This window comes from Diplotaxodon limnothrissa, linkage group LG1 (genome assembly GCF_057381915.1).
Source record: "Diplotaxodon limnothrissa isolate DT_005_m linkage group LG1, D_limnothrissa_male_GT1.1, whole genome shotgun sequence".
NCBI lineage: Eukaryota > Metazoa > Chordata > Actinopteri > Cichliformes > Cichlidae > Diplotaxodon > Diplotaxodon limnothrissa.
In genome coordinates this window covers 40,168,008-40,183,202 of record NC_140596.1, presented here as the reverse complement: position 1 = coordinate 40,183,202, position 15,195 = coordinate 40,168,008, and the positions used below count along the sequence as shown (strand labels likewise).

Genomic DNA, 15,195 nt, shown 5'->3' with positions numbered 1-15,195 from the left:
TAAACAGCTACAGAGGAGCAAGTTTCTCCCCGTGGTTGTTTAGTTTGGCCCCACAGTTGTGATGATGATGATGATTAGGGCTGGGTCGTCACTGATTTCTAGAATCGCTTCAATTCCGATTCACAAGGTCCCGAATCGATTCGATTCAATTCGATTCAATTTTGAATCGGGGAAATTTTGCCTCAGACAGTCAGAAATATTATAATTCTGATCACTTATCAGTACATATCGATATTTTTATATATATAAAAAGAAAGCTGCCACTTGTGAGACTTTATCAAAGGTGTGAGCATCACAGCAGAGGCCTTTGTGTCAAAGTAACTGAAGATAAAACACAGAAAAACATGAAGGCGTTTTCCTGGTCGGGGTTTTTAGCAAAGTTACAGAGGTTTGATTAGAGACACAGCATTTTGCAATTTTAAATTTTAAATTTTAAAAAGTTTACATTTGTTCAGTATTGAACAGCAGAAATGAGGCTTTCTTGTCAGAAGTAAGTAAAAAAAAACAGCGGCCAACACCGTAGACTTGTGGGTAATAAGTAAGCGAATAATGCAAAAAACGGATTTTTAGATGGGAAACTGTTCCTGAGAGAGAGAGAGAGAGAGCGCTCTACATGCAGTGTGATTTTTATCGTGGTGGAAGCAAAGCAGCAAAAGTCAGAGGAAATTCATGACTATGTTTATGTGAAGCGTAGTTTGGATCGTCTTTTGCTGCTGGTTCAGTCAGTATTGTTCGGAGAGAGATGAAACCTGCAGCTTCAGAATCGAGCGCAAAAAGGACGTAAACACAAAACGAGCTGCCGACGCTTCAAAACCAGCGAGCTGTCGGCTTTCAGCCCCGACGACATGTCCGTGTTCGTGCCGTCGGGGGATAAAGGCGACAGCTCACTGATTCTGATGCGTTGGCGGCTTCGCGTTTTGTGTTTATGTCTTTGAGCAGAATCCGTGTTCCTGCTCTCATTTACTCTTTTAGCTGTTTGGTGGTTGTAGAAATTTTGTGAGGTTCAACCTGAGATTATTTAAAAATGGATTCAGGATTTTAATGAATTGATATCACGTTATCCAAGCTAGAATCGATTTTAATCGATAAATCGATCATCAAAACCCAGCCCTAATGATGATGTTTAGATTTTACTTCTTACCCAAAGATTTAGAACAGTCACAGTGGTGCACTAGCTTCTTTTTGTCTTCTTTTTTCGAATCCAGTCCATGCTAGCTTTGTCAGAAAGTCGTGTTCGATTGTTCTTTCTAAAAAACAACAACAAAGAGGTTCAGGTACGTTTGAATTAGGAGGGCAAACCAACACGTGAGGGACGTACTTGCATTGTACAATCATGTCAACATCTTTTAAAAGATCGGGAAGGATTGTGAACGTTCAGCACAGAGAAGTTTTGCTCTCTGCTTCCCTAAACCCAAAGTCTTTGCAAACAGAGATCAGACTGTAAATCGCTCGCTCTGTAGCACAGTTGGGCCTTTAAGTCTCATTATTTCACAGTTTTTGATGAGACCGGTCCACATTACCAAGGAATGCTTTATTTTTTGCATATATATTTGTTTTGAGACTGAAAGAGTTGAGGACATAAAAAGAAAAATCAGGCAAGACTTTACACCATCTGCAGATATCCATCCACTCCATAATTACAGTAAGATGTCATTTTTAGGACATTTATTTACAGCACTTGTCCCTGCTAAGAAAGTATCTGCTTACACGACCAACAAATGTTGAGATTTTTTCTTTCTAACTGTCAGTTTTCTTTAGGTGTTTTTTTCATTTTCACTCATTTCACCAACATCCTGTAAAGTTTGGTTCCTATAGAAAAATGGAACGAGAGCGTCAGACTAGCTCGCCACGCTGACTAAACTGTTTGCAGCAGGTTCTCCCATAATATGCTGAATATAAGTTAGTAGGCTCAATACTCCCAACATTAAGGTTTTTCAGTTGGATGTTGGATTAAGTCGACGTGTTTCTACCTAAACCAATCTAGCAATGACTGAAACACAGAAAATATCACAACAAGGAAGGATCGCAAAATAGCAAACAGGAGAAAGAAATGAGCTGAACATTCATGTGTTTGGAGTCCACTCATGCCAAGAGGGAGTGTAATGTGTTGCCCTGCTGATGTTGGGCTTCAGCTCATGTGTTGATGAAGCACACGGCCTCAGTGCGTGGGTTGGTGTTTCTGACACTGTCCTTTGCTCTCAGATGGCTCTCAGCGCTCAGCTTCTTTGCCCAGTAAATCCTCCAAGCGTGGTAAGGCCCAGAGCGTCCGGGAACTCCCGGCAAACCACCTTAACTCTGGCTTTTAACACACTGGCAACGTCCTGGAGGCCCTTTCACCAACACACTCTGTCTGCACTAACACGTGTGTCTGGGAGCGTGTGAGCTGCAAATAAAATATAATTCATCGTAACAAGTCATTTTAATGGAAAGAAATGGAGTATTTTCAATGAGGAGTAGAAAGTGCTTTGGGGGTTTTTACAACAAGAAACTGAATCCACGGGAAGGCTTCTTAGAGGCACCTCTTCATTTTTCCAGTTGTTTATTCTGAGACAAACATTAGTGTTGATGAGGGCTTTTGAAATTTGGTCTCTTTAAAAAAAATATGCCCAGAATGTGCGCAACTCAGTGACTTCTTTTAATCAAACAAAACCAATGTGATGCATCAACATACTGAGCCAATTTCTGACCCAAGCTCCACCAGTGTCAGTAACACAGGCATGTTTAAGTTTTATTGGATTTTAATAATGCTCTTTGAATAGGAAGTTTTTTTTAAAAATGTAATTAACTAATATTTCTTATGGCTCATTTTAGCTAGTCAGTTTTAGCTTTTCAGCTAGGACCAAGCGAGTCTGGGCGCAGGTTTATCTCAGTGGGTGAGCAGGCGACCGTGTGGCCGGAGATCCTGAGCTCGAGTCCGATCCGCTGCATGTCTTCTTCCCTCTCTCCCGGTTTTCCTGTCTGTCTTCACTGTCCGAATCCAATAAAGGCCAAAAAATCATCGTAAAAAGAGGATTAAGCAAGGTATAGAAATTATTTCTAAAAATTAGATTCAAATTCTTTCAGTTTGTGCCAGAAAGATAATGCTCGTGTAGCCGCTTATTCACATTTGTTCCTGAGTCTTTCTTTTTCAAATTTTCTTTAATTTGATGAATATATCATTCTGAAACAAAAAAATATAATTTTTGTTGACTGATGAAAGTCATGAACAATAAGAAAACAACGTATGATGACAGCAGTGTGTTAAAAATTAGTGCTGTCAGCGTTAATCTCATTAAAATGACGTTAACGCCATAACCGCATTAACGCGTTACGTTAGCGAGTTAGTGCGTGGGGCTGCAGGACATCAAGGTGTTAGCGCAGTTAGCTCGTTAATGCGATAGCCCCGTCCAGCCCCACGCACGGGGCGATCCACGCTAACGTAGATTTGCCGTGTTAATGCGGTTTTGGCGTTAACGCCATTTTAATGAGATTAACGCTGACAGCACTATTAAAAAGGTTTTCACCTGACAAATCTAAAAGGGCCTCATTGTTAGTGTTTAACAACTTTTTTTTATTGACGGACAATAAAAAATAATTTGTTCAAAAGCCACACAGACTGACCATTAAGCTTTCTAAACACAGAGACATCCAGTTTATGATTTCATAAGGACGATGATGGAAGGCAGTGAATTCTCCAGTCTTGAGGGGCAATGGGCATCTTTCTTTATGTAAAAGATTATTTTAAATGTAGTGGGGCCCACTAATTGGCCACTTGGTCAAAGTTACTGGGCTATGTAGTGTCAGTGATGTTTCCACGGTAGTTTTGGCTGAGTTAGGGAACACAATGACTTGATACGATGACTATATTTCTGTGTGTTTGGGGTTGGAGGTTGGCATTGGGGCTTTACTAGCCTGATTAAGCCTTTGCATGATAAATGCTTGATACCAGGTTGTTCACCCCTCCTCTATAACTCTCCATATTTAACCTCACTTGAACAAAAGATCAGACACAAATGGAACACATGTGTGCGTGTTGTCAGAGGGGGACGATGGTAAGTTCTCAGGACACGCCTTCACTCTTCACGCACATTCAAAACCAACACCAACAGATGCTCACTGAAGGATGTACCGTTTTAAACTAACCCTGTAATGTGTATTAATGTGTGCACCGTGCTGTATTGTTGCATGTTTTATTCATTCATTGCTGTTTAAAAGCACTGATCAAAAGACTTATCAAATGTTGTTGTGATGGATGTTGGTATAATGGGGAGTTAACTGGAGCTTTGGAAGACATTTGCACTGACATGGTTTACCGCCCTTTATTTCACTGCTTAATGCAAAAGTAACACAATAAAAAACAATGGTTAGAGACTGCAGCACGGTTATCATGATTATTGTGATTGTGTGCAATGAACTCATTGTTGCCACTTCTGCATCCATTCATAGCCAGATTAATAAACTGGTAAAGATCTGTTGCCCTTCTAAATAGACAGAAATGTATACTAACTGATTAGAGTCCAGCCAGAACCTCAGAGATCTAAACAGAAATTCCTGATGTAGTTGCTGCAGGACAGCGATTTAACTGCAGAATGACAAAGTCACTCAGCAACCTTGTCTTCATATAGAAATATAACCAGGATGCAAACAGCTGAGTCATGTCTGACGAGATGCTTCTAAGAGAAGCTGCAGTCATTGGCACAAACCAACTCTGATTGATTGTAATTTGCTTTTGTAAATTAGGGGACAGTTTGCAGACCTTCCCTCACCAGCTGTCCTGTGTAAACACTGTGCTTGTTTCAGCTGCAGTCAGTCACCAAATGTGAAAAAAATCAATGTAGGGAAAACCACCAATTTTTTTTAATCTCCTCTATTCACAAGGAGGATGCTGTCCTATTTTTACTCTGTTGCAGGGAAGATGTGGAAGACTAAGAGTGCTCTTAGAGTCTGTATCTCTAGAGTCTGCTGAGAATCGGGACATTTTTTGATTTTTCACTGTCACAATAAACCAGTTATTTGATCATCTACAGTACAGACGGTGGCTTTTATTAAATAACACGTTAATGCTGCATTAACAAAATTAGAAAGTAATGCAGGCTCAAAGCCTGTTACGACAGGCTGACTAAGCTTTTTTATCAAAAACATTTTATTAGACATAGCCACTGCGATCTCGCCCTTCGGTTTGTCGACATACGTTCTTGAGCCGTTTGTGCTGTGAAGTCATATTTTTTAATGTTTGTGGGGAAACACTTTTGGACTCAAATGGCTAAAATTATCATCTGTTGAGGGTGGCAGTCTATGTGTTGGTGGTTTATGAAAATGTAATTGAACGCTGTTTAAAGAGCACAAATTATACCATTTGGAATCATTCTTGTGTACAGCAGTGAAGCAAAAAAGTGAACTTTTAAGCCATATGTTCCTATTGGTTTTTCCCTTACAGCTTCATAGTTGTACTATGGTTTTACAGGAAACACTGAGTCCTGGGTTTTTAGTCATTTATTTTTTTTAACAAAGACTTCAATTTACCGATCCCTCTAAAAACCCCGCAAGAAATGTCCCTCTAGGCTAGCTGTTGAAACCAAAAGCTGAACCCAGGTATCCGTCAGGTCATGATAAACTTCCAGTTTAAAATCTCTTCCCTCTGCGGTGTCAGCTGAGATTTGGTGGCGCGGTTCTGATGGTAAGATTCAAAATGTCTTCCAGTGCTCCTGTTGGTTCTCCATGTTGCAGGGAAACTGAGACTCAGAGACCAAAAAAACCTCTCGCAGTAAAAGTGATGGAAGTCCTGATACAACCAGTGTCGTTTTGGTGCCACCTCTTCTTCGTCTGGCCTGAAAACAAAAGCTCTGACTTCAGTTGTCTCGGTCGTAAGAGTCTCCTTTCCTAGCTCCACTCCTCTCATTCCTCCATCACGTCCTCTTCCTCTCCTCATGTTAACCCCATTGCTCATTTGTTGTTTGTTCTCTCTCTCTCTCTTTCTCTTTTTTCTTTTCTTCCCGTCTGTGTAGGCAGCCCGTTGAGTAACTTCTTTGACGTAATTAAACAGCTTTTTTCAGACGAGAAGAACATCCAAGCGTCCCACTCCCCCGGCGCCACGCCTAGCTCCCCCACCAAGCATACCCCCAGCAGCAAGCCCAACCAGCCCCCACCTAATGACTCTAAATGCCCCCCTGGCAAAGACAAAACAAAGATGGCTGCCAGCAGCAGGACACAGGAACAACCTTAAGGAGCCGTAGCTGTGCATGACTAGATGAAAGCAGTAATCAGGTCATTAAATAAGAGAAATTAGGAGAGCTGCTAACTTTGCCCTTTAGTTAAGAATAAAACAAGAAGATCTACTTTTTGCCTATAAATTTTGTACTTAATAATGGGAATGGCTATTTCAGTTTAAAGGTCGATCAGTATTTTACAATAAGTAGCAGATGTAGCTTCGTCGTCCCTACCTTGTGTCCCTCTCTGTGTCCTCCTCACATGTGTGATGGCTTGACTTGTCTCTGCCACCAGGGATCATCCATAATAACTATTAACCTTGGCGAGATGGCTGACAGCGGCCTGCTGGGCCTGCCAGCACCAGGAGAGTTTGAAACTGGAAAAGACTGAGGACCACTTCCCTAGCCCACTTGAATCCACTCCCCCCGCCCTATATCTTTGAGTCTCTTCCTGCTGCCGCATCAGTAGAGTACACTTCACCCCGCCAGACCAAACACAGACACGTCTTGGAAGACTTGTAAAAAGAAAAAAAGCCTTAAGACAGTGACGTTTGTCAGTCTGCACACATGTATACCCTCTCCCTCTTTCTTCCATTTCTCCTACATGTACATAAAAAAATGCACCCACACATACACCTCGGCATAAACAACCTGTTCGCGTGATGAACTTGAAATCGAGATGGGATGCAGGAGCGATGGAAGAAAGCAAAGGTGGACGGATGGATCAACAAACACTGGCTGGATTGTAATTCTTTTTAAAATCATATTTCTTTGTGAGCAGCAGGTTCTTTTAGCTCGCTCTGTGGTGTTTCTGTACATGGGTTCTTGCAATTAAAGACTGCCCATAAAAGTATGATAAAGAGGGTTGGCGGTGGTAATATTATATAAATGAATGATCTATTCTGTTGTACAGACTAAACTATGTCCCTGCTTAGTGTCAAAAAGTGTAGTAGTGGCATTATGTTTTAGAGTTTTTGCCATATTTTCTTTTGTATTCACGAACAGGCACGGCCACACCAGCATTTGAAATGTTTCATTGTAACAGTAGATGGTGCTCACATACAGGAAGAGACCTGCAACAGAGGTCGTGGGGAGTCAAGAAATAATGCAACTGCTAGCGATAACGGCAAAACAACCTTTGTTAATGTGAGGTACACGAATAGTAATCTAAATGAGCTAGTTAGCTAGCTGCAGACTTGCTAGCTAAACTTAGTTTCTCACTTCAGACGGAAGAGCCCATTACGGTAAAAAATAGAAAATGCTCAAAAAGCCATCTTGGATTTAGCGCTAGCAAGTTCTTGCTAGCTAGCGCGTTGACCGTTAACATTGCCCAGGAAATTTTGCTGGTGTGACCAGGCCTTTTTGCTTAGTCGTCTCCTTTTTATTTTGCACTTTGAACACTTGTCTTGAGTTACACCATTTCAGTATGTTTTAAATTTTCTCTTTTATTCCCCAAGTTCTTTTAGATTATCTGCAGGTTTCAGACAATATTGAACTGCTGTGTATATTTTTGTACTTTACTGTATTTTGTCATTTTTTTAATTTAATTTATTATTGTTTATTTATATGAAAGATGTAGAGAATGTTTCTTAATGTCAGATTATTTAAGGATATTTTTGTCATGTTTAATTTATTTGACCACTGAGAAATGAAAACATTTGTGTCTGTTTGTTGCTTTCCCTGGGTTTTGATGCAAGAAACCTTGTAATATATGTTTGGGAAAATAATTTACTGTAATTTAAGAATGTAGTTTTAGCCTCTTTGAGAGGAACAAACCCTTTGTTGATAACTGTCCTTTTCCCCATGCCCCGTGCGCGTATGACGGCTCAGAACTCACCAAACACTCATTCTGTAAATAAGCCGAGTTTACTGGCAAGCTTATTTAAAAAAGAAAAGAAAAAAACCACAAAAAAACAAGGGGATCCCTATTCTTAGCTTTGACCTTGTATGGTTGTTTGCATGTTCAGCATTTGTCTTTTCTTTGCATGTTGTCGTTGGAATTGTTCTCCTCTTCCCCTTTTCTCTACACGTTTCAGTTCTTTATGTGCATTCATTTGAATTTGCCTTTTTGTTTTTTTACATTTTCATTTAATTTGCTGTCCTTTCTCTTTTTTGATTACTGTGTGCACACAGTAACCGTGCAATGCATTCTCCTTACTCATTCTCTCAAAGAGGGACCTTGCTGGCAATTGGGTCACTCACTCAGCCCATCTGGGTGTGTGTTGAGTTGTCAGAAAGGAAAATTAAAGCAATACCTTTCATCATTCGCTTTCCTCTTTTTCTACTGTGGGAATCCAGAGCACACAGAATGGACTCTTCGGTACTGAGCGCTACTACTGAGCAGGATAACCATTTGCAATGTATTCCCTTGTGATGTTACTGTGAACAACTTCAGTGCTAAAGGAAATAAATCTGTTGACTTTGGAGTAGTATTTGTGTTGCGCCTTTTTTTATTTTATTTATTAGGTTTATTCGTGTAAAGAAGTAAATCTTATATGTTCAGAGTTCCAGTAGTGAAAAATGCACAATTTCTGTTCAAATCTTGGCCTTTCAGACTTTCTGCTGCTCTAATAACTGGTCCAACATGGCCGGTGTCCTGCAGGTTTTAGATCTCACCCTGCGTCAACACGCCTGATTAGTTCATTACCAGGCCTCTGGAGAACATCAGGACATGTTGAGGTCATTTAGCCATTTAAATCAGCTATGTTGGATCACGGACACATCTAAACCTGCAGGACACCGGCCCTCGAGGCCTGGAGTTGCCCACCCCTGATATAGACCAAGATGGCTTGAATGAACCTTTACATTGTCTTTGTTACATTACTACTTTGATGGTCCACCATTCTTCCAAAACATACTTTGGTGTTTTGATGATAACCCTGGAAAAATCTGTGTGACCCGTTGGTTCAGTAGAGCTGATCAGTTGCAAAAATGAAAGTCTGCTTCTGTGATCTGCACGTCACCTTCATTGGGTTGTTGTTTATCCTCAGTCAGCCAATAAAAATGACGTAAGACTATTCACCTGAAATACCTTTTTGTTGAGAACTTGGGGGAAGACCTCCTTAAATTAGCGTTTCTTTCTTGCAAGTAGTGCTACTGCATAAACGTAATGGTCATAACTCCCTAGTAATGCTGCAGCCAAGCATAGAAAATACTTAAATTATACTAAACATCATATTAAAGCAGTCAGTTGAAAGAAATCAATTCTGCAAGTTACAGTTCTTAGATCATTTAAAAGACTAATGTACATCAAAGTGCTTCACAATAAAACCGCAGTGCAGGCAGGGCAAAGTACAAATAGTACAATTATACTTAAAATTGCATTAACATGGTGTAGTGCAGGCAAACTAATTTGAAAGTCAAACTAATTTGTTTCAAAAGCTAAGTACAAACAAGTGTGTTTTTAAACAGGATTTGAACAATTGAATCGATTCCGAAGTACGGATTTCGACTAGGAGGTTATTCCAGAGTCTAGGGGCAGCGATGGCAAATGCACGGTCACCTCCGTTTTTTAAACGAGACCTTGGTCGCATTAGGAGCAGTTGGCTGGAGGATCTTAGTGCTCTCTTTGCGTTGTACGGATCAAGGAGATCAGTTAAGTAGCTAGGGCCCAGGTTATTTAGAATTTTAAAAGTGAGCAGAAGGATTTTGAAATCAATGCAATATTTGACGGGAAGCCAGTGTAGGTTAGCGAGGACAGGGGTGATGTGCTCATGCCTTCTAGTGCCAGTTAAGAGGCGTGGTGCTGCATTTTGGACTAATTGCAGGCACTGAAGGAGGGAGAGTTGCAATAGTCCAAACTAAAAGTGATGAAGGCATGGATAAGTTTTTCGAGTTCTTTATATGATAAATAGGGCTTAGCTTTGGAAATTTGGCGTAATTGATAAAAGCTGGTTTTTAACACAGTGGATACTTGCTTGTTTAATTTAAAAGAACTATCAATGAGCACTTCGAGGTTTCTGGCAGAATGAGAAAAGTGGCTGGCAAAAGACCCCATTGTATCAGTTAGCTGGCCCAGGGGAACGTGGCTATCAAAAGCACTAATTTCTGTTTTTCTTTCATTTAAGAGAATTCTGGGATAGCCAGTCTTTAACCTCCCGCAGACATTCGAACAAAGGCGAGAGCGGGGACGAGGCATCCAAATTTAGAGGAAAGTAAATTTGGATATCATCTGCATAGTAGTGATAGGAGATGTTATGTTTTTTAAAGATGAGTCCCAAGGGCAGCATGTACAGGGAGAACAGCGTGGGACTTAATACGGACCCCTGAGGCACACCACAATTAACAGGGGAAGAAGAGGAAGAGTATTTCCCCATGGTGACAGAGAAGTATCTGTCTGATAGATATGATTTAAACCATGAAAGAACATTACCTTTAAGGCCAACTACATGTTCTAGCCTTGTTAGGAGAATATTATGGTCTAGCGTATTGAAAGCAGAAGTTAGATCTAATAAGACTAGAGTCACAGGGCGGCAGTTAGGAGGAGATCATTAAAACCTCTCAATAAGGCTGTCTCGGTACTATGACAGGGTTTGAATCCAGATTGAAATTTGTCACTGACACCACGTCTCTAAGAGGGACTATTTGTTTTTACATTTTAGACATGAAAGGAAGTTTAGAGGACTGTTGGGGTCAGCGTTGCTTTTCTTGATTACAGGTTGTACGGCTGTGTGTTTGAAGGCAGTCGGAACCAGTGGCGTGTCTAGAAAATTTTTGTTGGGGGGCCAGGTAGGGGCACAGATTTGGAGAAGGGTGGCAGATGTAATCTAATGTTAAAAAAAAATTCTACCAAGCGTTAACCATAATTCAATAACCCTATAAACCTAATAACCGAATGCGCTTTTAACTCTTATTAGAATGAGATTTTAAACACTACAAGTGGGATAATATACAAATATTACATTTCATTAAATTAAAAAAAACTGTTATTTAAAGAAGGATTTTGTTTTACTTTCCAATTATGTGCCACAATACATATATTTGCTTAGTTAATTATTTATCCCCAAATATTAGGATCGGTTGAACACTTGACAATATAAACATCCCTTCCTTGCATTTTCCTTATTCATTCTCACATACCTTCATTTGTAGAACTCACAGGTGACAATGATGACTGCTGCTCAGTCCACCTTTCCCTGACATTGCTCTCTGCTTCTGGGTGTATTTTAGCCTTCTTAAGAAAGAAATTCTCAATATTTTGAGATCTTTTCATTCTTCCTATTCTTTTATCTCTACTGGTTGGCCCTGAAGTAATAAAGCAAAAACTTATGTCACAAACAACAACTTTCCTGATGTATGACCTTGACTAGAAGTCAGGGATGTCAAATTCTGGCCCTCATGGACCCCTATCATGCACGTTTTAGATGTTACCTATACCAACAGAGCCAATTCAAATCAAATAATCCCCAAACACCTAGTTGTGCAGAAGTCTGTAAATGATTCTTTAAATCAGCTGTGTTGAAGTATGGAAACATCTGAAACCGGGAGACCAGGAGCCTTGAGATCCAGAACTGCACATCCCTGCAGTGAACATGGCACAGGGGTGATTTACACTCTATTCATAACATGGAGCTGGCAGATAGGATAAGTAATGAGAGAAATTAGCTAAACCGCACAGTGTAGTGTAAGTGCTGCCTTATGGTCAACTTTGGTAATATTGATGTATAAAGAACAACACTGGCTGGTGATGAAGTACAGTCAGCTGGCATGGTGACACTGCCAGTATTAACCTGCAACCAAATCTGCAGCTCCACACAGCAATGTTACGACTTGGATTATATCTTATAACTCATAACTCTTATGCTAGCTCCCCCCAGCAGCCTACTGTCTGAAATATGCGATGGCTGCAATAATTCTTTAACTGTTATTTTTTCCTTGGTATTCTAATTTCACCGAAGTTTACTAAACTCAACAAACTTAATATTACTTACAGGGACATTTATTCTCTCCTCATTATCTTTTGCCGAAAAATAGTTTTTCCTAACGTGATGCTCATAGTGCAGAAGCTGATGCTGCATTCACTTGCACTCAGATATCCGAGCTTAACTGTTAAAACATAATCGTACATTTGATTGAATTTGATTGTTTTAGCTTTGGGGTGGCACCTGGGGTGGCCTGTGCCACCCCGCTGGACACGCCACTGGTCGGAACACAGCCTGATGACAGTGAAGAGTTCATTAGAAGTAAAATAGAGAGACCGATAGTAGTCAGAGGTTCCTTATTAATGTGGGAAGGCAGAATGTCATGCAGCGTATTAGAGTTACTCATATGATCAATAATTTCTTTCAGAGTCGAAAAAGATACAGGCTCAAACTGTTGAAAAACCATAGAGCATTCAGAAACTGGGGTTTGGTTAACTGCTGGTAGATATGGTGCCCTTAGTGCTGAAATCTATCTATCTATCTATAAAGTAATGTAAGAATTTTTCACAGAGCGCCAGGGAGGCGTAGAGCAGGGATTATCAACTGAATTAAAGATTTTAAACAGAACTTGTGGCGTGTGACTGTGGTCAGTAATAAGTTCTGTCAGGAAGAAGGCTTTTGCAATTTTGACAGTCTTCTGATATTTTGATCGGCAGTTATGCAGGATTTCCAGGGACACCTGAAGTTTGCCTTTTTTCCATTTCCTCTCGGCTCGGTGACATTCACGCTTGAGAGCGCGGGTGGATTCATTCAGCCATGGTTGGTAAGCCCTTAATGGAGCCACAGTGTTTAAAATCGAGGAGCATATTGAAATAAAGGAGTTAGAAAATTCATCAACCGATATAGCTGAATTAGAGTTGGTATCATAAAAAGTAGAGTTAGTAAAGGCCACAGAGAAGCTGGTAATCTCAGGATTGTGCACACTTGGCACAATTCAATTCCACATTACAAAGTTCAATATCAAACATGACTGGGACCGAGCGTCGCTTATATCCGTAATGTGCATGTCCAGACCATATGACAATACCAGATCAAGTGTGTGGCCTTGGAGTACATGGCAGGAGGCAATTGCCGTACTCGAAATTTGTTTTTAAAGACCAAGGCTAGCCCTCCACCTCTACCCGAGGTCCTGGGACAGCTCAGAAAGGCACAGTTTGGGGGAAGAAGTTCCAAAAAGGAAAAGGACTCACAGGGGCGTACCCAAGTCTCCGTCAGGAACAAGAAATCTCACCTTGATTAGAGAAAAAAGTCATTTAGGATTAAGGACTTGTTCTTTAATAAGCTGGTGTTGAGCAGTGCCATCCGGATCGTAGTCACATTATCACTTCTATGAGTGCGCCTGAACAGGCGTAGATTGCTGTGCTTCACGCCACCTCTGGAGGTCTGCATCCAACACCAAGCAGGTAGACCGAGTGAGCATGCTGGCCGACATGGCGAATCAGCCTAAAGGTAGACCAGTCCTGGAAGGATGGGGAGGAACGTAAAATATCCAAGATAACATAGTGGTTAATCACTTCGTGTGACTTTAGGTAGGCCTTGATGCGTTCACGGATACCGCTCCGTTTACCCTGTCTCCTAGGTCGTTTTTTCTGTAGGAGGCAAAAGACAGGTGGCGTACGAGGGGAAGAATATCCGTCGAAAGCGGGGGGAAAGTCCCTGGTTCCCAGCGTACGTCTGGCGTTTGATGGTTCAATGGTCGAAGATTCAAAAGAGTTTGACGATCATAGGCAATTAGTGCAAAAACAGCCGGGAAGCATACATAAAGCAAAACGGCAAGCAGTACTCAGAGCTTGGGGAGATGAAGACGGCCTGGCGTACACACTGGCGCCATCTTGGATTCGCTACACTAATAAGATATTCTGTAAATGTAGCCATAAATGAAGCTCGCAGTCACTCAGGCTCATTGGTGGTATTCTTTACAGGCAGTCTTTTTCTCCCACTTTCAAAAAATGAATCTGTTCTTAAAGCCTATTGATGTAGCACCTTTCACCTTATCAACGGTAACACCTTAATATTCCCAGACAGTCCGTCCTGTTAACAATATATGGACCAAACAATTAACCAGTCAATCCTGAGACAGCAGTGCTATCATCTATGATGGTTTCAAACTGAGTTTCCTTATATTTCCCCAGACCATAAATCTTTATTTAAATGTCACCAAACCATTTAGCAGTTTCATGGAGTACTTTTAAAATAGTGTTCCAGCTTCTCCGTTTATGTCTGTCAGTTAGCTAGCTCAGCGGTCCCTAACCTTTTTTGCGCCACAGACAAGTTTATGTCCAACAACATTTTCAACATTTTCACGGACCGGCCTTTAAGGTGTCGCAGATAAATACAACAAAATATAACCAGTACTGGTACCAAAAAAAATAAGATTTATTCATAACACACGGGAAAAGACCCAGGGAAACAGAGTTAACGATAAAAACGATTAAAAAAAATAACACTAAAAACCCTGAAAAACATAAATTTCACACCCGAGCCTCAACTCTCACAGCCCGGTACCAAACGACTCACGAACCGGTACCGATCTGTGGCCTGGGGGTTGGGGACCGCTGAGCTAGCTAATAAAATCTGCTAGCAACAGTTTTTCAGATTACCACAAAAACAGGACTGAATCTGACAGCAAGTCAGAGTAGAAAATGTTTTCCTAAGGTTGCATTTTAAATGAGTACTGATATTTCTCATTATTCTTTTTTGGTGTTGGCGTGCTTCCCAAATATGGGCTAAAATAATGTAAAGTAATGCTAACACGTTAAATCACCAGCTTTAACAGGTGGTCTGAGATAATGTCTTTATTAAACACACATCCTCCGAGTGAAAACTCGGGAAAATTAAATGAAGAAATGATCGTTTACTCATCACAGCTAACTAGAGCCAAACGTGACATTGATCCTTTTATCTGACCAACATCAGAGTCAAATCCAGAGTAACAGGAAAACCTTCAACCAGTTAAGAGCTGTTAATTAAGATCATCGATACTGGGATTCTTCTACACTAAAATGTGTCTCTATACTATATACAGTATGGCTTCTATTCCCAGGTACACATACAAGTGTGGTCGAACACAGTCAACATTTCCACCATTT

General features: G+C 40.7%; 1 protein-coding gene across 2 annotated transcripts in view; it reads left to right on the top strand.

The window, feature by feature from the left end:
• The window catches only part of LOC146640198 (serine/threonine-protein kinase BRSK2-like), a 145,383-nt gene extending 139,181 nt beyond the window's left edge, over window positions 1-6,202 (top strand). The window contains exons 20-21 of one of the 2 annotated variants that reach the window (XM_085358435.1): window positions 2,203-2,250; window positions 5,985-6,202. In XM_085358435.1, the coding sequence (XP_085214561.1) occupies window positions 2,203-2,250; window positions 5,985-6,202 (266 nt within the window). The remainder of the gene's footprint in view (window positions 1-2,202; window positions 2,251-5,984) is intronic. The other variant, XM_085358444.1, reaches the window with a different exon arrangement.
• The last annotated feature ends 8,993 nt before the right edge of the window (window positions 6,203-15,195 follow it).